We start from the raw sequence: 26,704 nt of genomic DNA, 5'->3' as shown, positions 1-26,704 counted from the left end.
AATTTACTCCTCCAAGAGGCTCCAAAACCAAATCTCGGGATCGGTTTATATGGGGGCTATATATGATTATGGACTGATATGGACCACTTTTGGCATGGTTGTTAAATATCATATACTACCACCACGTACCAAATTTCAACCAGATCGGATGAATTTTGCTTTTCCACAAGGCACCGGAGGTCAAATCTGGGGATCGGTTTATATGGGGGCTATATATAATTATGGACTGATATGAACCAATTCATGCATGGTTGTTGGATACCATATACTAACATCACGTACCAAATTTCAACCGAATCCGATGAATTTTGCTCTTCCAAGGGGCTCCGGAAGTCAAATCTGGGGATCGGTTTATATGGGGGCTATACATAATTATGGACCGATTTCGACCAACTTTTGCATGGGTGTTTGAGGCCATATATTAACACCACGTACCAAATATCAACTGAATCAGATGAATTTTGGTCTTCCAAGAGGCTCCGGAGGTCAAATCTGGCGATAGGTTTATATGGAGCTATATAAAATTATGCACCGACGTGGACCAATTTCTGCATGGTCATTAGAGACCATATACTAACACCATGTACCAAATTTCAGCCGGATAGGATGAAACTTGCTTCTCTTAGAGGCTCCTCAAACCAAATCTGGGGATCGGTTTATATGGGGGCTATATATAATTATGGACCGATATGGACCAATTTTTGCAAGGTTGTTAAAGACGATATACTAACACAATGCACCAAATTTCAGCCGGATCGGATGAAATTTGCTTCTCTTAGAGGCTCTGAAAGCCAAATCGGGGGATCGGTTTATATGGGGGCTATATATAATTATGGACCGATGTGGACCAATTTTTGCATGGTTGTTAGAGATCATATACTAACACCATGTACCAAATTTCAGCCGGATCGGATGAAATTTGCTTCTCTTAGAGGCCTCGCAAGCCAAATTTGGGGGTCCGTTTATATGGGGGCTATTCGTAAAAGTGGACCGATATGGCCCATTTGCAATACCATCCGACCTACATCAATAACAACTACTTGTGCCAAGTTTCAAGTCGATAGCTTGTTTCGTTCGGAAGTTAGCGTGATTTCAACAGACGGACGGACGGACGGACATGCTCAGATCGATTCAGAATTTCACCACTACCCAGAATATATATACTTTATGGGGTCTTAGAGCAATATTTCGATGTGTTACAAACGGAATCACAAAGTTAATATACCCCCATCCAATGGTGGAGGGTATAAAAAATCACAAAATGATTTTGAATGACCGTAAAATGAAGTTGATCGAGATAGCAGAGGCCTTAGAGATATCAAAGGAATGTGTTGGTCATATCATTCATCAATATTTGTATATGCATAAGCTTTGTGCAAAATGAGTGCCGCGCGAGCTCACATTTGACCAAAAACAACAACGTGTTGATGATTTTGAGCGGTGTTTGCAACTGTTAACTCGTAAGACACCCAAGTTTTTCCGTCGATATGTGACAATGGATGAAACATGGCCCCATCACTACACTCCTGAGTCCAATCGACCGTTGGCTGAGTGGAACCGTCTCCGAAGCGTGGAAAAACTCAAAAGTCCGCTGGCAAAGTAATGGTCTCTGGTTTTTGGGATGCGCATGGAATACTTTTTATCGATTATCTTGAGAAGGGAAAAACCATCAACAGTGACTATTATATAGCGTTATTGGAGCATTTGAAGGTCGAAATCGCGGCGAAACGGCCCCATATGAAGAAGAAAAAAGTGTTGTTCCACCAAGACAACGCACTGTGCCACAAGTAATTGAGAACGATGGCAAAAATTCATGAATTGGGCTTCGAATTGCTTCCCCACCCACCGTATTCTCCAGATCTGGCCCCAGCGACTTTTTCTTGTTCTCAGACCTCAAAAGGATGCTCGCAGGGAAAAAAATGTGGCTGCAATGAAGAGGTGATCGCCGAAACTGAGGCCTATTTTGAGGCAAAACCAAAGGAGTACTACCAAAATAGTATCAAAAAATTGGAAGGTCGTTATAATCGTTGTATCGCTCTTGAAGGGAACTATGTTGAATAACAAAAACGAATTTTGACAAAAAAATGTGTTTTTCTTTGTTAGACCGGGGACTTATCAGCCAACCTGTTATATTATTGGTCCTTGTGCAATTCTAAGTCGATCTAATTAAGTCCTTTCATTGAAATCACCCTTACTTGCCACTGCTAGTTATTATTGATGTAGATCCGATGCCATGAATAAAGTCGCCAATTTTAGTCGCCGATTAAGTCTGTTAATCACGACCCTAATGTAGCCGCCAATCAATCATTATATCTTCCTTAAAAGCTTAAATTAACTCATATTAAATTTTTCGCCTAAACTAATTCAAATTATTAAAACATAATTTTTTTTTTTTTCAAAATGATTTGATGTTTTTTCTTGTCCGTATGTCCAATACAAAATATTTATAGTTCTGTCTGATAAAATCGATTACTTTATAGTTGCTTTACAGCCTTATAAAAAAAGTATAAAATTTCGTTGCGATAATTTTCAAATCATACGTAAATTTGATCATGCCATTTATATTATCATTTAAGTGATTTTATTTTGATATGATTGATTTATATTTCAATTTTATATGAAACATTTCATTTAATATTACCAATTGTCACTAAGATTATCTGTTTCACATATTTTCAATATTAACAAAATACATTAAAAATTATTATTTTGTTTCGAAATTAATTTCAAATTCAATTTAAATTATTTTTATTGGTATTTTAGTATAATAGTATTTCTATTTATCTATAACATTATATTAGTTGCTAAATTTATTTTGATTATCTTATAAAAAAAAATATTTTTTTTTTCCACTTTAGTTGTTTTTCGTTTCTATATTCTTAATAAGGAAATATTTACCTAAAACCCCTGCATCAGGAGAATTGTCAGTTCTTGTGATTATTTTGTGTTGTGTTTTGTTTTGCTGTTTATGTGAGTTACTTGCCATTTTCCATTCAATATTTCTTTGAGTTATTGTCATTGGTGATATCGGGTTTCAATCATCTGCAGACGGTACTGTCATCACCGGCACATGACGAATGCGAACTGGCCAAAAATAATTTGCCATTTGAACAGGCACATAGCTGAAATACACGATGTGTGTGATCCTTTTGGGGCGGTCCTTGTATGGATGGTACTGTTCTTAAATTTGGCATAAATATTTTCGATGATTCCAGACGTATCTGTAAAATAAAGAAGCACGAAAATCAAAGTAAACGTAAGATCTTTTGAGAAGGTTTTTCAATTTACAAGAGTTTCGAACATTTTGAGAAATTTTTTTTTCAGAAATAAAATCTTGAAAAAATTTTCTATATAAATAAACTTTTTAGAAAATTTTCTATAGAAAAAACAAGTAAGGATAGTCCAAAGTCGGACGGGGCCGACTATATTATACCCTGCACCACTTTGTAAATCCACATTTTCGATACTATATCAAATCCGTCAAATGTGTTCCGTGCTATATATGTTATAAAGGTTTTTGACTCCATCTGAACAAAATTTATAATCTATAGACTTAAAATTTAAGTCGGCTAATGTCCTGGGATGGTACACTATGTTAGTAAAAAATAAGTAAGGATCGGCGGGGCCGACTATATTATACCCTGCACCACTTTGTAGATCTAAATTTTCGATACCATATCACATCCGTTAAATGTGTTGGGGGTCTATATATAAAGGTTTGTCCCAAATACATAAATTTAAATATCACTCGATTTGGACAGAATTTGATAGACTTTTACAAAATCTATAGACTCAAAATTTAAGTCGGCTAATGCACTAGGGTGGAACACAATGTTAGTAAAAATATATAAGAAACATTTAAATCTGAAGCAATTTTAAGGACACTTTGCAAAAGTTTATTTATGATTTATTGCTCGATATATATGTATTAGAAGTTTAGGAAAATTGGAGTCATTTTTACAACTTTTCGACTAAGCAGTGGCGATTTTACAAGGATAATGTTGGTATTTTTACCATTTTTGTCGAAATTAGAAAAACATATATATGGGAGCTATATCTAAATCTAAACCGATTTCAACCAAATTTGGCAGGCATAGCTACAATGCTAATTCTACTCCCTGTGCAAAATTTGAACTAAATCGGAGCAAAAAAGTGGCCTCTGTGGACATATGAGTGTAAATCGGGGGAAAGCTATATATGGGTGCTATATATAAATCTGAACCGATTGCATCCAACTTTGGCACGCACAGCTACAATGCTAATTATACTCCCTGTGCAAAATTTTAACTAAATCGAAGTAAAAAATTGGCCTCTGTGGTCATATGAGTGTAAATCGGACGAAAGCTATATATGGGAGCTATATCTAAATCTGAACCGATTTCAATCAAATTTGGCACACTTGACTATACTGCTAATTGTACTCCTAGTGCAAAATTTCAACCAAATTGGGCCAAAACTCTGGCTTCTGGGGCCATATAAGTCCATATCGGGCGATAGATATATATGGGAGCTAGATCTAAATCTGAACCGATTTCAATCAAATTTGGCACACCTGACTATAGTACTTATTGTTCTCCTGGTGCACAATTTCAACCAAATTGGGCCAAAACTCTGGCTTCTAGGAACATATTAGTCCATATCGGGCGAAAGATATATATGGGAGTTATATCTAAATCTGAACCGATTTCAATAAATTTTAGCACACTTGACTACACTACTAATTGTACTCCTAGTGCAAAATTTCAACCAAATTGGGCTAAAACTCTGGCTTCTGGGGATATATAAGTCTATATCGGGCGAAAGATGTATATGAGAGCTATATCTCAATCTGAACCGATTTCAATCGAATTTGGTACACCTGACTATAGTACTTATTGTTCTCCTGGTGCAAAATTTCTAGCAAATCAGGGTAAAACTCTGGCTTCTGGGTCCATATAAGTGCATATCGGTCGAAAGATATATGGAAGCTATACCTAATTCTGAACCGATTTCTTCCAAAATCAATAGTGTTCTATTCTGACCCACAACAGGAACTTGTGCCAAATTTGAAGGCGATTGGACTTGAACTGCGACCTAGACTTTGATCACAGAAATGTGTTCACAGACAGACGGACATGGCTAGACCGGCTCAGGGACCCACCCTGAGCATTATTCCCAAAGACACTACGTGTCTATCTCGTCTCCTTCTAGGTGTTGCAAACATATGCACTAACTTATAATACCCTGTTCCACAGTGTGGCGCAGGGTATAAAAACAAAACACGAATAAAAAATTTTGTAATAAAATAAAATTTTGACAAAATTTTCTATAGAAAAAAATCGTGAAAATTTTCCATCGAAATAAAATTTTGTAAAAATTTTGAATACAAAAAAAAAATTGTGACAATTTACTAAAAATACGAAAATTTCTATAAAGCAATATAACACCTATACTGAAAGGTCAACTATTCAACAACTACAAGAAATACAATTTTGTCAAGATTTTCTATAAATTAAAATTTTGTCAAGATTTTCAATAAAATCAAATTTTGTGCAAATTTTCTATAGAAATAAACTTTTGTTAAAATTTTCTATATAAAAAATATATTAAATTTTATATTAAAATAAAATAGTTAAGTTTTAATTAAAAAATAGTTGCATTTTGTAATCAACATCAATTAAATTTTTAATTGAATCAATTAAAAAATGTATTGTAATTTGCTATGAAATCAATTAATTTTTTAATCAAGTATTTTGTTTATGACTAATTAAAAATGGGACTGATACGATCATTTCCGTAATTGAAGACGTTTCAAGCAAACAATTAAATGGATCAATTAATTTTGTGGGAATTTTCAAAAGAAATATATTTTTGTGAGCATTTTCTATAGAAATAGAATTAAAAAAAATCTATGAAAAATATATATTGAGAAAATTTTATATTAAAATAAAATGTCAACACAATTTTCTATAGAAACTAAATTATGACAATATTTTCAATAGAAATAAAATTTTGTGAGAATTTTCTACAGGAATAGGCAATATTTTACAGAAATAAAATTTTGTGAAAAAGTTTTTTAAGTGACTTGTTAGTCGCTTTTCCATACAAAAGCGAGATATAATTATTTTAAAAGAATATTAAGCAATTTCGGACATTATGGCGTATAATTAATGGCAGAAACTAAACCACAACCATACGCCCTATGGTCCACATACCAATGGGGAATACAGCAATCCCGATTTACGTCGCCTCGGTTAACGTTGTTTCGATTTACGTCGTAAAAGTTTTCGTTCCATTAAAATTCGATTTACGTCCTCGATGTTTTTGTCAACTTTATTAGAACCGCCTTCCATAAGTGAAATAAGTACCAACGATGATGACATCGAAACATTTATTTCAGAAATTCTTAACGAAAATTCGTCAAATTCTGATTGATATTGCATATATAACGCAATTGTCAAAGTGGCGATTTTTATACCCTGCGCCACACTGTGGAACAGGGTATTATAAGTTAGTGCATATGTTTGCAACACCCAGAAGGAGACGAGATAGACACATGGTGGCAAAAATGCTCAGGGTGGGCTCGTGTGTCGATATAGCCATGTCCGTCTATCCGTGAACACATTTTTGTAACCAAAGTCTAGGTCGCAGTTTTAGTCCAATCGACTACAAATTTGGCACAAGTATGTGTTTTGGCTCAGAATAGAAACCTATTGATTTTGGCAGAAATCGGTTCAGATTTAGATATAACTCCCATATATATGTATATTTCGGCCGATATGGACTTATATGGCCCCAGAAGCCAGAGTTTTACCCTAATTTGCCTAAAATTTTGTACAAGAACAATATGTAATAAAGTCAAGTGTGCCAAATTTTATTGAAATCGGTTCAGATTTAGATATAGCTCCCATATATATCTTTCGCCCGATATGGACTAATACGGTTCCAGAAGCCAGAGTTTTAACCCAATTTGGTTGAAATTTTGCACTAGGAGTACAATTAGTAGTGTAGTCAAGTGTGCCAAATTTGGTTGAAATCGGTTCAGATTTAGATATAGTTCCCATATATATCGTTCGCCCGATTTACACTCATATGATCACAGAGGCCAATTTTTCCTTTGATTTAGTTGAAATTTTGCACAGGGAGTAGAATTAGTATTGTAGCTATGCGTGCTAAATTTGGTTGAAATCGGTTCAGATTTATATATAGCTCCCATATATATGTTTTTCTGATTTCGACACAAATGGTCAAAATACCAACATTTTCCTTGTAAAATCGCCACTGCTTAGTCGACTAAACTTCTAATACATATATATCGAGCGAAAATTTAGACCTACAAAGTGGTGCAGGGTATAATATAGTAGGCCCCGCCCGACTTTAGATTTTCCGTACTTGTTTTTTATATGTATACAACGTTATGGTTTTTAATTTGTTTATGAACTTAATTTTTAAACCTTGATTTTTTTATACCCACGGCCATAGAATGGTGACGGGGTTATAATAAGTTTGTCATTCCGTTTGTAACACATCAAAATATCGATTTCCGACTATATAAAGTATATATATTCTTGATCAGGTAGAAATTCCGATATAAGTATGTCCGTCTCTCTGTTGTAATCACGCTACAGCCTTGAATAATTGAGCTATCGACCTGAAATTTGGTACAGATTCGCCTTTTCTTTGCAGGCAGGTCACGTTCGAAGATGGGCTATATCGGTTCAAGTTTCGATTTGTCCCCATATAAACCGATTTGGGGTCTTGGGCTTATAAAAACTGTAGTATTTTAGGACCATCAAAAAGTGTACAGAAAATGGTGCCTATCGGTCCATGTTTTGGTATAGCCCCCATATGGATCGATATCCCCATTTTGCTTCTTGGCCGTCTAAAAAGTGTATTTTCTATCCCATTTGCATGAAATTGGAAATCTAGAGGTATTCTAGGACCATAAAAAGGTGCACCGAAAATGGGGTGTATCGGTCCATGAGTTGATATAGCCCCACATAGACCGATCTCCCGATTTTACTTCTTGGGCTTCTAGAATCCGTAGTTTTAATCCAATTTACCTGAAATATGAAATCTATGGGTACTCTAGAACCCTAAAGACATGCACCAAAAATGGTGAGTACCGGTCCATGTTTTGATATAGCCACAATATAGACCGATCTCCCGATTTTAATTCTTGGGCTTCTAGAATCTGTAGTTTTTATCCAATTTGCCTGAAATTGGAAATGTAGGGGTACTCTAGGACCCTAAAGACGTGTGCCAAAAATGGTGAGTACCGGTCCATGTTTTGATATAGCCACCATATAGACCAAACTCTCGATTTTACCTCTTTGGCTTCTAGAATCCGTAGGTTTTATCCAATTTGCTTGAAATTTGAAATCTAGAGGTATTCTAGGACCATTTTTCGTTTCACATTTTTCGTTAATTTTCGAAATGAAAAAATGGTATAAATGACTATTATAAGCTAACATTTGAACGCCAATATATTTGAAAAATATTCATGCATAGTTTTATTATAATTTATTATATTTTGTTTCAGATATTCCTTATTCCTCTTTTGGTTGGATAATATCTAATTTGGTAAGTTATAAAATGTTTAGTATTTAGTTTATACTTATACTTATAATTATTTTATTTATTTATTTTGAATTTTTATGAGTAACGAAGTTGTACTTACACTTCCTTCTAAAGTTGTCAGTTTGATATCCTCAAGTGCTGTTATTTCAATACCTCCAGCTCGTGATTGTAGATTGATATCCTGGGCTGCCTTCATTTCCAGTTGTCGTGTAGGTGATTCCAGCCTAATAAATAAATAAAAAAAAAAAAAAAAACAAAAAGAGAAATGAATATTTCATGAGTGAGGAAACAAAAACTAAATCTAATTTTCACAAAGTGTAAACATATTCAAAGACTTCGATCTTCCCTTAAGGATTTCTGTATTAATTCAGAGCCAAAGAGACGGTTTCTTTAAAATAAAGAGAGAAGTTCACCACTGTGGTATCACAATGGAATGAATACTCTAAGTGAGCCTGATACATCGGGCTGCCACATAACCTAACCTAACCTAACCTTTAAAATAAAGAACATTTTCTGGGATCTATCTGTCTTTAAATGCAGCCTATACGAATATAAATTTAAAACTAAGATTCAGATCTCGTGTCTCGAATTTGCGTTTACTTTTATGAAGCCTTTTCTTTCCAACGAAAATTTTGCCAACATTTTATTTCTATAGAATTTTTTGTCAAAAATTTATTTCTACAGAAAATTTTGTTAGAAATTTATTTCTATAGAAAACTTTGTCAAAAATTTTTTTTATAGAAAATTTTGTCAAAATTGTATTTCTACAGAAAATTTTGTCAAAATGTTGTTTTTCTAGAAAATTTTGTCATAATTTTATTTCGGTGTATAATTTCAATTTCTATAAAAAATTTTGTCCTCTTTAAGTTAGAATATCAGATGTAAGCAATTTATGAATACAATAAACAATTGAAATTGAAAAAAATTTTGAAAAAATTTTATTTCTATAAAAAATTTTCTTTCTATAAAAAGTTTTGTAAAAATTTTCTTTCCAAAGAAAATTTTGTCAAAATTTTATTTTTATAGAAAATTTTTTCAAACATTTATTTTTAGAGAAAATTTTGTCCAAATTTTATTTCTATTGATAGTTATCGCAAAATTTTATTTCTATATAAAATTTTTAAAAAATTTTCTTCCTATACAAAATTTTTGTATAATTTTGTATCTATAAACAATTTTTTTAAAGTTTATTTCTGTACATGCCCTACGGGAAATTGGTGCAAATTGTCACTGACGGACCTATCACAGGACTGGTACCGGTGATCCAGTTTGTTGCAGTTTTTAAATAGTCATAATTTAATGATTTCCATACTCGCTTGATATAAAAAGCTTATTGGATCTACACATTTAGTGAAGTAGAATTACCAGAATAACCTATTGTTCAATATATTTCAAAAGTTTTTCATTTCTGGTGCGATTCGGATAACCAAACTGAAACAGATTCCTAAGAGGTTGTCCGAGACTGGTTCATGAGGACCTGTCTATGGAGTGCTACTACTAAAATGTCCCAGGACGTGTCCTAAGGAACGAGTCCAAGACGTGTCCTAAAGTGTAAATTTACCCCGTCAATGACAAACCCATGTTAAAGTGACCGGTCCCTTCCATACGTCTTGACCAGAACTAGGACTGGTCCATGCACACCAGGGACTAGTCCTGTACCGGTCCTGTGGTTGATCCATTTCCCGTAGGGTGATTTTGTCAAAATTTTATTTCTACAGAAATTAAATTTATTAAAATTAAATTAAATTTTAAATTAAATTAAAATTAAATTAAAATTTTATTTCTATAGAAATTGTTTTCAACATTTCTTTTTCTATAGAAAATGTTGTCAAAATTTTAGTTCTATAGAAAATTTTGTCGAAATTTTATTTCTATAGAAAATTAACCAAGTTCCATTTGGTCCTACCATTGGAACAAATTTAAAAATTAAGTTTTTTTCACCAATTTTGGTCCGATCAGACCAGAATGGCAACCCTCGTTAAAAGGTTATTTTCAGGCTCACTTAGACTATCCAGTCCCTTGTGTGTGTGTGTGTGAGAGCGAGAGAGAGAGAGAGTAGAAGAAATGATAAAGAAGGCGACGGAGATAGATAACAAAATACATATATGCTGATATGCTGAGTACTCGTTCATAATTACTTATCGACTTACATTTTTTAAAATAAATTATAAACATACGTGCTTATTGTATTCTAATACAATTATATTTAATACATTTCGCTGCAAGCAAACAAATGTTTAGAAACTGGAATTCACTATTTGGGGCCTTAAACAAAGAAACATAACATGTGTGCTCAGTACAAACATTTTTTTGTTTGAACAAATTCTGAAAATATATATAACATAGTTGGAGCAGAATATGTTTGGGACTATATGTTACAGAGGCGTTTTCTTTTTTTTTTTTTGAGTGTGTAAACTCGAACTTAATACTAAATATCCTGAATTTAGTGAAAAAACTGCCAATGCAATCATCGTGAACTTTGTTTTCATTAAAATTTCTTTATTTTAAAGAAATTTGTCTTAATATTGTGAAAATTGCGTGTACTAAAATTTCAATTCATATTAGGTCAATATTTTTTCAGTGTTCGTAACATATAAAGGTTGGTTAAATTGTAAGGGCCGATGTTGAATGTGAACCACACCTAAACGCCAAGTTTTTTTCCGACTTTTATTTGACATTTCTATATTTCAGACTTACTCAATTTGAACCATGGAGAGATACACAATCCAACAACGTGTTAAATGGTTCCAAGAAATGGCAACAGTGGATGATCTATTTTCGAAGAAAATCATCTTCAGTGCTGAGGCACATTTTCACCGCGGTGGATTCGTCAATAAACAGAATTGCCGCATTTGGGCGAATGAGAATCCAAGAGTGATTGTCGAAAAACCAATGCACCCAGAAAGAGTGACTGTTTGGTGCGGTTTATGGGCTGGCGGCATCATCGGGCCGTATTTTTTCCAAAATGAGGCCGGTCAGGCAGTTACTGTGAATGGTATTCGCTATCGTGAGATGATAATGAACTTTTTATGGCCCGAATTGGAAGATATGGATGTGGACGATATGTGGTTTCAGCAGAACGGTGCCGCTTGCCACACAACTAACGAAACAATGGCTCTTTTGCGCAACAAATTCAATGGCCGTGTTATCTCACGTAATGGCGATGTCAATTGGCCGCCAAGATCATGTGATTTGACACCGTTGGACTTTTTTTTGGGTTATTTGAAAGAAAAGGTGTACGTCGATAAGCCAGCAACAATTCAAGAGCTAAAGGATGAGATAATTCGGCACATTAACGGCATAGAACCTCCATTATGCCTCACCGTCATCGAAAATCTGGACCATCGGATGAAGGTGTGCCATCGATGTCGCGGCGCCCATTTGGCCGATATTTTGTTCCATACATAATTGAATAATACCAATATATCACAATAAAATAAAATTACAATAATTTCCTAAATAGTTTGTGTTTTATTCAAAATCAACATCGGCCCTTGAAATTTTAACCACCCTTTAGCATTCTCTTCTGTTATTTGGAAGTTAACTTATTCTGTCTATTATAGTACACGCCACCTAGTATTTATGAGTTCAAACAAGTATATACGGCCGTAAGTTCGGCCAGGCCGAAGCTTATGTACCCTCCATCATGGATTGCGTAGAAACTTGATCTAAACACTGACATCCACAATCGAATTACTTAATTGCGGTAACGCTTGCCGATGGCAAGGTATCTTAAAACCTCCTAACACCATCTTCTAAATTGTATGTAAGTCCATACGTGGTATATATTAAATCAAACAAGTATATACGGCCGTAAGTTCGGCCAGGCCGAATCTTATGTACCCTCCACCATGGATTGCGTAGGAACTTCTACTAAAGGCTGTCATCCACAATCGAATTACTTGGGTTGCGATAACACTTGCCGATGGCAAGGTATCGTAAAACTTTTTAACTTGACAAAATTTTCTATAGAAATAAAATGTTGACAAAATTTTCTATGGAAGTAAAATGTTGACAAAATTTTCTATAGCAATAAAATTTTGACAAAATTTTCTATAGAAATAAAATGTTGACAAAATTTTCTATAGAAATAAAATGTTGACAAAATGTTCTATAGAAATAAAATGTTGACAAAATTTTCTACAGAAATAATTTTTTTACAAAATTCTCTACAGAAATAAAATTTTGACAAAATTTTCTGTGGATATAAAATGTTGACAAACATTGCTATAGAAATAGACTTTTTACAAAACTTTCTATAGAAATGAAATTTTGACAAAACTTTCTATAGTAATAAAATTTGACAATTTTTACATGGTTGTTAGAGGCCATATACTAACGAAATGTACCAAATTTCAACCGCATCGGATGACTTTTGCTCCTCAAAGAGGCTCCGGAGGTCAAATCTGGGGATCGGTTTATATGGGAGCTATATATAATTATGGACCGATATGGACCAATTTTTGCATGGTTGTTAGAGACCGTATACTAACACCACGTACTAAATTTCAATTGGATCGGATGAATTTTGCTTATCCAAGAGGCTCCAGAGTTCAAATCTGGGGATCGGTTTATATGGGAGCTATATATATTTATGGACCGATATGGACCAATTTTTGCATGGTTGTTAGAGACCGTATACTAACATCAGGTACCAAATTTCAACCGGATCGGATGAATTTTGCCCCTCCAAGAGGCTCCGGAGGTCAAATCTGGGGATCGGTTTATATGGGGGCTATATATAATTATGGACCGATATGGACCAATTTTTGCATGGTTGTTAGAGACCGTATACTTAGACCACGTACCAAATTTCAACCGGATCGGATGAATTTTGCTGCTCCGGAAGGCTCCGCAAGCCAAATTTGGGGATCGGTTTATATGGGGGCTATACGTAAACGTGGGCCGATATGGCCCATTTTCAATACCATCCGACCTACATCAATAACAACTACTTGTGCCAAGTTTCAAGTCGATAGCTAGTTTCCTTCGGAAGTTAGCGTGATTTCCACAGACGGACGGACAGCCGGACAGACGGACAGACGGACAGACAGACGGACGGACGGACGGACATGCTTAGATCGACTCAGAATTTCACCACGACCCAGAATATATATACTTTATGGGGTCTTAGAGCAATATTTCGATGTGTTACAAACGGAATGACAAAGTTAATATACCCCCATCCTATGGTGGAGGGTATAAAAAGATCGATCCAATACTTATATATTTCAGTTTGACAAAGTAGACATAAAATTTTGACAAAATTTTCTACAGAAATAAAATTTTAACAAAATTTTCTATAGAAATAAAATTTTCACAAAATTTTCTATAGAAATAAAAATTTTGACAAAATTTTCTACAGAAAGAAAATTTTGACAAAAATTTCTACAAAAATAAAATTTTAACAAAATTTCTATAGAAATAAACTTTTGACAAAATTTTCTATAGAAATAAAATCTTGGTAGATTATTTTGGCTCGAGTGGCAACCATGATTATGAACCGAATAAAATTTGAACAAAATTTTCTATAGAAATAAAATTTTTACAAAATTTTCTATAGAAATAAAATTTTGACAATGATGAAAATTTTATTATGAACCGAATAAAATTTTAACAAAATTTTCTCTAGAAATAAAATTTTGTGAACCAATTTGTGCATGATTTTTAGAGACCATATACCAACACCATGTACCAAATTTCAGCCGGATCGGATTAAATATGCTTCTCTTAGAGGCTTCGCAAGCCAAATCTGGAAATCGGTTTATATGGTTCTATATATAATTATGGACCGATGTGGACCAATTTTTGCATGGTTGTTAGAGACCATATACCAACATCACGTACCAAATTTCAGCCGGATCGGATGAAATTTGCTTCTCTTTGAGGCTCCGCAAGCCAAATCTGGGGATCGGTTTATATGGGGGCTATATATAATTATGGACCGATGTGGACCAATTTTTGCATGGTTGTTAGAGACCATATACCAACATCATGTGTCAAATTTCAGCCGGATCGGATGAAATTTGCTTCTCTTTGAGGCTCCGCAAGGCAAATCTGGGGATCGGTTTATATGGGGGCTATATATAATTAAGGACCGATATGGATCAATTTTGCATGGTTGTTAGAGACCATATACCAACATCATGTACCAAATTTCAGCCGGATCGGATGAAATATGCTTCTGTTAGAGGCTCCACAAGCCAAATCTGAGGGTCCCTTTATATGGGGGCTATAGTGTAAAAGTAGACCGATATGGCCCATTTTCAATACCATCCGACCTACATCGATAACAACTACTTGTGCCAAGTTTCAAGTCGATAGCTTGTTTCGTTCGGAAGTTAGCGTGATTTCAACAGACGGACGGACGGACGGACGGACATGCCTAGATCGACTCAGAATTTCACCACGACCCAGAATATATATACTTTATGGGGTCTTAGAGCAATATTTCGATGTGTTACAAACGGAATGACAAAGTTAATATACCCCCATCCTATGATGGAGGGTATAAAAATGTATCGCTGCTCCTGTTGTAAAGGGTGATTTGTTAAGAGCTTGATAACTTTTTTTAAAAAAAAAACGCATAAAATTTGCAAAATCTCATCGGTTCTTTATTTGAAACGTTAGATTGGTCCATGACATTTACTTTTTGAAGATAATTTCATTTAAATGTTGACCGCGGCTGCGTCTTAGGTGGTCCATTCGGAAAGTCCAATTTTGGGCAACTTTTTCGAGCATTTCGGCCGGAATAGCCCGAATTTCTTCGGAAATGTTGTCTTCCAAAGCTGGAATAGTTGCTGGCTTATTTCTGTAGACTTTAGACTTGACGTAGCCCCACAAAAAATAGTCTAAAGGCGTCAAATCGCATGATCTTGGTGGGCAACTTACCGGTCCATTTCTTGAGATGAATTGTTCTCCGAAGTTTTCCCTCAAAATGGCCATAGAATCGCGAGCTGTGTGGCATGTAGCGCCATCTTGTTGAAACCACATGTCAACCAAGTTCAGTTCTTCCATTTTTGGCAACAAAAAGTTTGTTAGCATCGAACGATAGCGATCGCCATTCACCGTAACGTTGCGTCCAACAGCATCTTTGAAAAAATACGGTCCAATGATTCCACCAGCGTACAAACCACACCAAACAGTGCATTTTTCGGGATGCATGGGCAGTTCTTGAACGGCTTCTGGTTGCTCTTCACTCCAAATGCGGCAATTTTGCTTATTTACGTAGCCATTCAACCAGAAATGAGCCTCATCGCTGAACAAAATTTGTCGATAAAAAAGCGGATTTTCTGCCAACTTTTCTAGGGCCCATTCACTGAAAATTCGACGTTGTGGCAGATCGTAAGTCTATTCATGATGAAATGTCAAAGCATACTGAGCATCTTTCTCTTTGACACCATGTCTGAAATCCCACGTGATCTGTCAAATACTAATGCATGAAAATCCTAACCTCAAAAGAATCACCCTTTAATATGCACTGCCCGTGAAAGGTTTACCTTGACAGTCACCCTGTTTTTCATTCATCCTCGTTTCGTCCTACATCTATTTCCTTTCTCGGAAGGCCTAACTATTCTTAAAAACTCCTACCAAAGCTTTGACTATCAACAGTCAAACAAATATTTGATCTCATAAGTATGACTATTGGTGTCGAAAACGACACAAAACTCTAACTACCCACTTAGTTTGTTATATATTTATTATAATTTATAATAAAGCTTTTAATAAATAAATAAATAAACATTTTAAAGTAGACGCTGTAATCTAAATATGCTATAAATTTTCCATATTGGTGAGCACTAAAATGCATCTTTATAAACTTCTTTAGCAATCAACGAAAAATACGCAATTTTGACAACATTTTCCTACTTTGCGTCTCCAGTAAATGAATATTCATACAAAAACTATAACTATATAATATTATTATACCCTCCACCATAGGATACCATATTAACTTTGTCATTCCGTTTGTAACACATCGAAATATTGCTCTAAGACCCCATAAAGGATATATATTCTGGGTCGTGGTGAAATTCTGAGTCGATCTGAGCATGTCCGTCCGTCCGTCTGTTGAAATCACGCTAACTTTGGAACGAAACAAGCTATCGACTTGAAACTTGGCACAAGTAGTTGTTATTGATGTAGGTCGGAAGGTATTGCAAATGGGCCATATCGGTCTACTTTTACACTATAGCCCCCATATAAAGGGACCCTCAGATTTGGCTTGTGGAGCCTCTAACAGAAGCATATTTCATCCGATCCGGCTGAAATTTGGTACATTATGTTGGTATATGGTCTCTAACAACCATGCAAAAATTGGTCCATATCGGTCCTTATATATAGCCCCCATATAAACCGATCCCCAGATTTGGCTTGCGGAGCCTCAAAGAGAAGCAAATTTCATCCGATCCGGCTGAAATTTGACACATGATGTTGGTATATGGTCTCTAACAACCATGCAAAAATTGGTCCACATCGGTCCATAATTATATATACCCCATATAAACCGATCCCCAGATTTGGCTTGCGGAGCCTCAAAGAGAAGCAAATTTCATCCGATCCGGCTGAAATTTGGTACATGATGTTGGTATATGGTCTCTAATAACCATGCAAAAATTGGTCCACATCGGTCCATAATTATATATAGACACCATATAAACCGATTTCCAGATTTGCCTTGCGAAGCCTCTAAGAGAAGCATATTTAATCCGATCCGGCTGAAATTTCGTACATGGTTTGTAGCACATCGAAATATTGTTCTAAGACCCCATAAAGGATATATATTCTGGGTCGTGGTGAAATTCTGAGTCGATCTGAGCATGTCCGTCCGTCCGTCTGTTGAAATCACGCTAACTTCGGAACGAAACAAGCTATCGACTTGAAACTTGGCACAAGTAGTTGTTATTGATGTAGGTCGGATGGTATTGCAAATGGGCCATATCGGTCTACTTTTACACTATAGCACCCATATAAACGGACCCCCAAATTTGGCTTGCGATTGCTCTAAGAGAAGCAAATTTCATCCGATCCGGCTGAAATTTGGTTCATGGTGTTGGTATATGGTCTCTAACAACCATGCAAAAATTGGTCCACATCGGTCCATTATTATATATAGCCCCCATATAAACCGATCCCCCGATTTGGCTTGCGGAGCTTCTAAGAGAAGCAAATTTCATCCGATCCGGCTGCAATTTGGTACATGGTATTGGTATATGTTCTCTAATGATCGTGCAAAAATTGGTCCACATTGGCCCATAATTATATATAGCTCCCATATAAACCGATCCCCAGATTTGACCTCCGGAGCCTCTTTGAGGAGCAAAAGTCATCCGATCCGATTGAAATTTGGTACGTGGTGTTAGTATATTGTCTTTAACAACCATGCCAAAATTGGTTCATATCGGTCCATAATTATATATAGCCCCCCTATAAGCCGATCCCCAGATTTGTCCTCCGGAGCCTCTTAGAGGAGCAAAATTCATCCGATCCGGTTGAAATTTGGTACTTGATATTAGTATATGGTCTCTAACAACCATGCAAGAATTGGTCCATATCGGTCCATAATTATATATGGCCGATCCCCAATCACACAAAAATTGGTCCATATCGGTTCATAATCATGGTCGCCACTCGAGCCAAAAATAATCTACCAAAATTTTATTTTTATAGAAAACATTGTCAAAATGTTATTTCTATAGAAAATTTTGTCAACATTTTATTTTTATAGTAAATTTTGTCAAAATTTTATTTCTATAGAAAATTCAAAATTTAGAAAAGTCAAAATTTTATTTCTATAGAAAATTTTGTCAAAATTTTATTTCTATAGATTTTTTTTCCAAATTTTACTTCTATAGAAAATGTTGTCAAAATTTAATTTTGTCAAAATTGTATTTCTATAGAAACTTTAAACTTAATTATATACGTATTTAATCGGCCATGCAAGAATTGGTCCATATCGGTCCATAATTATATATAGCCGATCCCCAATCACACAAAAATTGGTCCATTACAATCTTTGATTTTCTTTAAATTTTGTTTCGATTGAGCTGAATAAAATTAATTGTTGGAACGAACTTTTCACTTTTGGGGTGAAGGGATTTAATTTTTTCGAATCTTCAACCAGAAATTGCATTGCCTTGCATTATACTTACACGATTCTCATCAAACTCACATACAAACTTTTACTAAATAGAACACAACATTGGAGGGTAGAAAGACTGCATTCATTCATATCCCATTTCTTTGCGATAGACGAACAAAATACGGTGCTTACGCGTTCTGTCCGCCGTGATGAACATGTAAACAAATACAATCCATATTTGTCACTTAAACCCTTTGAGCACTTTTTAATAAACTCTGTTTCTCATTGCGTCACATAAACACACATTCAGTAAACGCACAAGTATTCCTCTGATGTAAGTGTGTTTGTATATTTCATTGAAAACCCATTAATATCCTAGTCATGTATGGTGGTTACATTCATACATTCCTGAGCCTGATCGACTGGATTGCCTGAGTGACTATGTAACTGCTGTGAACCAAAACAAACATCAGAAATGTCTGACTTATAGACAACACTAACAACCTGTCGTTTGAAAAGGAAACCAAAGCTGAACATTGGTAGGAACATTGGAGAAGGAGTACAGGCTTAAGGATATGTAAGGAGAATGGTCTGATGGAAATGGAAAGGTGAGTATGTCAGTAATAGTCCATTACAGATGGCAGACATGCTGGTAGCCAGATTTGTTTGTTGCTATTCATCGCTTGTTCCATATACCATAAACGCAATTCGCACAGCATGAATTAATAAGTGTTTATTTAATGCATATTGCTTGCTTTCTGGCAATTGTCTCATGTAGTACCTGACGGACAGTAATGTAATTCATGTAGGGTAGGAAAATATATTGGCATGCTATAAGCTAGATCCCGCACAAATTACTAAAGCTTTTCAAACATTTAATATTTTTTTTTTTGCGAAAAAATTATATATAACTAACATTTTGAGAAAATTTTCTATAGAAATAAAATTTTGAGAAAATTTTCTATAGATATAAAACTCCTGCAGAAATTTTTCTATAAAACTAAAATTTTAACAAAATTGTCTATAGAACTAACATTTTGAGAAAATTTTCTATAGAAATAAAATTTTGAGAAAATTTTCTATAGATATAAAACTCCTGCAGAAATTTTTCTATAAAACTAAAATTTTAACAAAATAGTCTATAGAAATAAAATTTTGACAAAATTTACTTTAGAGATAACATTTTTATATAGAAACAAGTATATACAGCAGTAAGTCCGGCCGGGCCGAACTAAACTACGGCTTCTAGAAACCCAAGGAGTTAAATCGGGAGATCGTTCTTATGGGGGCTACACTAAAATATGGACCGATACTCACTGTTTTCAGCACACCTCTTAATGCTCGAAAATATCTCTAGATTTCCAATTTCAGGCATATTGGATAAAAACTACGGTTTCTATAAGACCAAGTCCCCAAATCGGGAGGTCGGTTTATATGGCGACCATACCAAAACATGGACCGATGCAAATTGAATAAAAAGTATTGATTGTAGAAGCCCAAGAAGTAAAATCGGGAGATCGGTCTATATGGGGGCTATACCAAACCATAGACCGATACTGACCATATTTGGCACACCTCTTTATGGTTCTAAAATACCTCTAGATTTCCAATTTCAGGTAAATTGAATAAAAACTGCGGATTCTAGAAGCCCAAGAAGTAAAATCGGGAGATCGGTCTATATGGGGGCTATGCCAAAACATGATCCGATACTCACAATTTTTGACACACCTATTTATGGTTCGAAAATACCTCAAGATTTCCAATTTCATGCAAATTGGATAAAAACTACGATTTCTATAAGCCCAAGACCCAAATCGGGAGGTCGGTTTATATGGGGACCATACCAAACCATGGACCGATACTCACCATTCTTGGCACACCTATTTATTGTTCGAAAATACCTCCAGATTTCCAATTTCAGGCAAATTGGATAAAAACTACGGTTTCTATAAGACCAAGACCCAAAATCGGGAGGTCTGTTTATATGGGTACCATACCAAAACATGGACCAATGCTCACCATATTTGGCACACCTCTTTATGGTTCTAAAATACCTCTAGATTTCAAATTTCAGGTAAATTGAATAAAAACTGCGGATTCTAGAAGCCCAAGAAGTAAAATCGGGAGATCGGTCTATATGGGGGCTATGCCAAAACATGACCCGATACTCACAATTTTTGACACACCTATTTATGGTTCGAAAATACCTCAAGATTTCCAACTTCAGGCAAATTGGATAAAAACTACGATTTCTATAAGCCCAAGACCCAAATCGGGAGGTCGGTTTATATGGGGACCATACCAAAACATGGACCGATACTCACCATTTTTGGCACACCTCTTTATTGTCATAACATACCTCTAGATTTCAAATTTCAGGCAAATTGGATAAAAACTACGATTTCTATAAACCCAAAACCCCATATCGGGAGGACTTTTTATATGGGGACTATATCAAAACCTGGACCGAACTTGACCTGCCTGCAGACAAAAGACGAGTTTGTGCAAAATTTCAGCACGATTGCTTCATTATTGAAGACTGTAGCGTGATTACAACGACAGCCAGACAGACAGACGGACATGGTTATATCGTCTTAGAATTTCTCCCTGATCTCCCTTAGAATTTCTCCCTATATAAAGTATATATATTTACTTTATATAGTCGGAAATCGATATTTGGATGTGTTACAAGCGGAATGACAAACTTATTATACCCCCGTCACCATTCTATGGTGGTGGGTATAATAACACTTTAAGACATTTTTCTATAAAACTAAAATTGTGATATTTTGTTAGAAATAAAATTTTTAGAAATTTTTTAGGGAAATAAAACTTTGAGAGAATTTTTTTCTAGAAATAAAATGTTGAAAAAATTTTCTATAGAAACCAAATGTTGCGAAAATTTTCTATAGAAAAAAAATTCTGAGAAAAATATCTATGGCAATAAAGTTTTGAAATTTTTTTAAAGAAATAAAATTTTGAGATAATTTTCTTTTTTCCTTCCTCTATTTGCAATTTACAATACATAAATATTAAGTAAATTTATTTGGTGATTTTCAGAAAATATTCTATAGAAATAAAGTCACGAGAAACTTTTCTATTCACATAAAATTTTATAAAAATTTTCTAAAAAACAAAATTTTGTATAGAAATTATATTTTATGAAAATTTTTGAGAACATTTTCTGTAAATTTTCTCTAGAAGTAAATTTTTTAAAAAAAAATTCTTTAGAAGTAAAATTTTGAGAACATTTTTTCTATGAGAAAATTTTCTATAGAAATAAAATAGAGAGCAAATTGTCTACGGCAACAAAATTTTGGCAAAATTTTCTATTAAAATAAAATTTTGTAAAAATTTCTAAAAAAATAATTTTTATACCCCCACCATAAGATGGGGGTATATTAACTTTGTTATTCCGTTTGCAACACATCGAAATATTGCTCTAATATCCCATAAAGTATACATATTCTGGGTCGTAGTGAAATTATGAGTCGATCTGAGCATGTCCGTCCGTGCGTCCGTCTGTTGAAATCACGCTAACTTCCGAACGAAACAAGCGATCGACTTGAAATTTGAAAGAGTTGTTATGGATGTAGGTCGGATGGTATTGCAAATGGGCCATATCGATCCACTTTTACGTATAGCCCCCATATAAACGGACCCCCAAATTTGGCTTGCGATTGCTCTAAGAGAAGCAAATTTCATCCGATCCGGCTGAAATTTGGTACATGGTGTAAGTATATGGTCTCTAACAACCATGCAGGAATTGGTCCATAGCGGTCCATAATTACATATAGCACCCATATAAACTGATCCCCCGATTTCGCTTGCGAAGCCTCTAAGAGAACCAAATTTCATCCGATCCGATTGAAATTTGGTATGTGGTGTTAGTATATTGTCTCTAACAACCATGCCAAAATTGGTCCATATCGGTTCATAATTATATATAGCCCCCATATAAGCCGATCCGCAGATTTGAAATCCGGAGCCTCTTAGAGGAGCAAAATTCATCCGATCCGGTTGAAATTTGGTACGTGGTGTTAGTATATGGTCTCTAAGAATCATGCAAGAATTGGTCCTTATCGGTCCATAATTATATATAGCCCCTATATAAATCGATCCCCAGATTTGTCCTCCGGAGCCTCTTGGAGGAGCAAAATTCATCCGATCCGGTTGAAATTTGGAACATGGTGTTAGAATGTGGTCTCTAAGAAACACGCAAGAATTGGTCCATATCGGTCCATAATTATATATAGCTCCCATATAAACCGTTCCCCAGATTTGATCTCCGCAGCCTCATAGAGGAGCAAAATTCATCCGATCCGGTTGAAATTTGCAACGTGGTGTTAGTATAAGGCCGCTAATAACCATGCCAAAATTGGTCCATATCTATAGTTATATATAGCCGATCCCCAATCACACAAAAATTGGTCCATATCGGTTCATAATCATGGTTGCCACTCGAGCCAAAAATAATCTACCAAAATTTTATTTTTATAGAAAACATTGTCAAAATGTTATTTCTATAGAAAATGTTGTCAAAATTTTATTTCTATAGAAAATTTTGTCAAAATTTTATTTCTATAGAAAATTTTTTCCAAATTTTATTTCTATAGAAAATTTTGTCAAAATTTTATTTCTATAGAAATTTTTTTCCAAATTGTATTTCTATAGAAAATTTTTGCCAAATTTTACTTCTATAGAAAATGTTGTCAAAATTTTATTTTGTCAAAATTTTATTTCTATAGAAACTTTAAACTTAATTATATACGTATTTAATCGGCCTTTTTAGCTTAATATATACCACGTATGGACTATGTGGCATATATTACGGTGTTAGGAGGTTTTAAGATACCTTGCCATCGGCAAGTGTTACCGCAACTCAAGTAATTCGATTGTGGATGACGGTATTCAGTGTAGCTTAACCAACAGAGGAAAAGTATGCTTGTCAAATTTATTTGAGCAAGGTCCTATAGACTGCAATATGGTTGGATGCACAGCTGTTTCGGAATTACCACATTCCTCATCAGCATCTTCTACTTGCAGCAAAACTATCAACCAATTATCAGAATAAATTCGGGTAATTCACTCAACCCAAAGTGAGCTACACTTGAACCTTCCGAAAAAAGGTTTGAAAGTCGGCTACTGCCTAAACAAATGTGATGGAAGAGAAACTAACAATAACAAACAAAACGAAAATAAAAATTTGTAAAAATTTTCTATAAAAATAAAATTTTGAGAAAATTAAATAACAAAAAATAAAATTAAAAAAAAAATATTCCATAAAAATAAAATCATAAGAAAATTTTCTATATAAATACAATTTTGAGAAATTTTTCTATAGCAATAAAATTTTTCTTTAGAAATTCAATTTTGAGAAAATTATTCTAAACTTTTAAGAACTTTTTGTATATGAATAAAATCATATTTTTATACCCTTCACCACTACTGTGGTACAGGGTATAATAAGTTTGTGCATTTGTATGTAACGCCAAGAAGGAGTAATCATAGACAAACCTTTTAGTATACGGATCGGCTTAGAATTAAATTCTGAGTCGATTTAGCGATGTCCGTCTGTCTGTCTGTCTGTCCGTCTGTCTGTCTGTTGATGTATTTTTGTGTGCAAAGTACAGCTCGCAGTTTTAGTCCGATTGCCCTAAACTTTGGTATAGGGTCCTGTTTCGGCTCAAAGACGATCCCTATTGATTTTGGAAAAAATCGGTTCAGATTTAGATATAGCTGCCATACATATTTTTCACCGATCTGGTCATAATTGGCGTGTATACCAACCGATCTTCCTCAAATTCCGTATATCCGAATATTTTGTGGGTCTCGAAAAACTTGCAAAATATCAGCCAAATCGGTTCAGATTTAGATATGGCTCCCATATATAGCTTTCGCCTCATTTGCCCACAGAGGCCAATTTTTAACTCCGATTTAGTTGAAATTTTGCACAGGGAGTAGAATAAGCATTGTTGCTATGTGCGCCAAATTTGGTTGAAATCGGTTCAGATTTAGATATAGCTCCCATATATAGCTTTCGCCCGATTTACACTCATATGACCACAGAGGCTAATTTTTAACTCCGATTTAGTTGAAATTTTGCACAGGGAGTAGAATTAGCACTGTAGCCATGTATGCAAAATTTGGTTGAAATCGGTTCAGATTTAGATATAGCTCCCATATATATGTTTTTCAGATTTCGACAAAAATGGTCAAAATACCAACATTTTCCTTGTAAAATCGCCACAGCTTAGTCGAAAAGTTGTAAAAATGACTCTAATTTTCCTAAACTTCTAATACATATATATCGAGCGATAAATCATAAATAAACTTTTTCGAAGATTCCTTAAAATTGCTTCAGATTTAAACGTTTCCCATATTTTTTTACTAACATTGTGTTCCACCCTAGTGCACAAGCCGACTTAAATTTTGAGTTTATAGATTTGCAGAAGTCTATCAAATTCTGTCCAGATCGAGTGATATTTAAATGTATGTATTTGGGACAAACCTTTATATATAGCCCCAACACATTTGACGGATGTGAAGTGGTATCGAAAATTTAGATCTACAAAGTGGTGCAGGGTATAATATAGTCGGCCCCGCCCGACTTTAGACTTTCCTTACTTGTTTATATTAAAAAAAATTTAAAACATTTTCTATAGAAAAACAATTTTGAGAAAATTTTCTGTAGAAATAAAATTTTTGAAAACTTTTCTCTGGAAATAAATCTGTTGAAAAAATTTCTCTAGAATAACATTTTGAGAAAAATATTGCGGTTATTTTTAGGAATGAAATTTTGAGAACATTTTCTATTTAAATAAAATTTTGAGAAAATTTTCTGCAGAAAACAGACATTCACAAGAAAATTTTCTATATAAATAAAATTTTGAGAAGTTTTTCTCTAGAAATTCAATTTTGAGAAAATTATTCTAAACTTTTAAGAACTTTTTGTATATAAATAAAATCATATTTTTTATATTAAAAAAAATTTGAGAACATTTTCTATAGATACACAATTTTGAGAAAATTTTCAGTAGAAATAAATTTTTTGAGAAATTTTCTCTGGAAATAAATCTGTTGAAAACATTTCTCTAGAATAACATTTTAAGAAAAATATTGCGGTTATTTTTAGGAATGAAATTTTGAGAACATTTTCTATTTAAATAAAATTTTGAGAAAATTTTCTGCAGAAAAAAAGATACTCACAAGAAAATTTTCTATATAAATAAAATTTTGAGAAATTTTTCTATAGAAATAAAATTTTTGAAAAATTTTCTCTAGAAATTTAATGTTGAGGAAATTATTCTAAACTTTTAAAAACTTTTTGTATATAAATAAAATCATATTTTTATATTAAAAAAATGAGACAAATTTCTATAGAAATACAATTTTGAGAACATTTTCTGTAGAAATAAAATTTTTGAAATATTTTCACTGGAAATAAATCTTTTGAAAACAATTCTCTAGAATAACATTTTGAGAAAAATATTGAGGTTATTTTTAGGAATTAAATTTTGAGAACATTTTCTATTTAAATAAAATTTTTAGAAAATTGTCTGCAGAAATAAGATTTTTACAAAATTTTCTACAGAAATAAGATTTTCACAAAATTTTCTATAGACATAAAATCTTGACAAAATTTTCAGTGTAAATCAAATTTTGACACAATTTTCTTAAGAAATAAGATTTTCATATATAAATACAAATTTGGGAAAATGTTCTATAAAAATATAATTATGAAAAAAAAAAAAAATTTAATATAAAATTTTTGGAAAATTTTCAAAGGATATAAAACTTTATGTGAGTTTTCCATAAAAATAAAATTGTGATAAAATGTTGAAAAAGTTTTCTATATAAGGTTAGGTTAAGTTAGGTGGCAGCCCGATGTATCAGGCTCACTTAGAATATTCAGTCCATTGTGATACCACATTGGTGAAGTTCTCTCTTATCACTGAGTGCTGCCCGATTCCATGTTAAGCTCAATGACAAGGGACCTCCTTTTTATAGCCGAGTCCGAACGGCGTTCCACATTGCAGTGAAACCACTTAGAGAAGCTTTGAA

At 34.0% G+C, this 26,704-nt stretch overlaps 1 protein-coding gene across 1 annotated transcript in view; it reads right to left on the bottom strand.

The window, feature by feature from the left end:
• Positions 1 to 2,731: 2,731 nt before the first annotated feature.
• Positions 2,732 to 26,704, bottom strand: part of Scgdelta (sarcoglycan delta) — an 88,261-nt gene continuing 64,288 nt past the window's right edge. The window contains exons 6-7 of the mRNA XM_075301794.1: positions 8,660 to 8,783; positions 2,732 to 3,221 (exon numbers count right to left, since the gene is read on the bottom strand). Coding sequence (XP_075157909.1) covers positions 3,039 to 3,221; positions 8,660 to 8,783 — 307 coding nt within the window. The 3' untranslated portion in view covers positions 2,732 to 3,038. The remainder of the gene's footprint in view (positions 3,222 to 8,659; positions 8,784 to 26,704) is intronic.

This window comes from Haematobia irritans, chromosome 3 (assembly GCF_050003625.1).
Source record: "Haematobia irritans isolate KBUSLIRL chromosome 3, ASM5000362v1, whole genome shotgun sequence".
NCBI classification, from domain to species: domain Eukaryota; kingdom Metazoa; phylum Arthropoda; class Insecta; order Diptera; family Muscidae; genus Haematobia; species Haematobia irritans.
The sequence above is the reverse complement of the archived record's forward strand: the minus strand, read 5'-3'. Positions and strand labels throughout refer to the sequence as shown.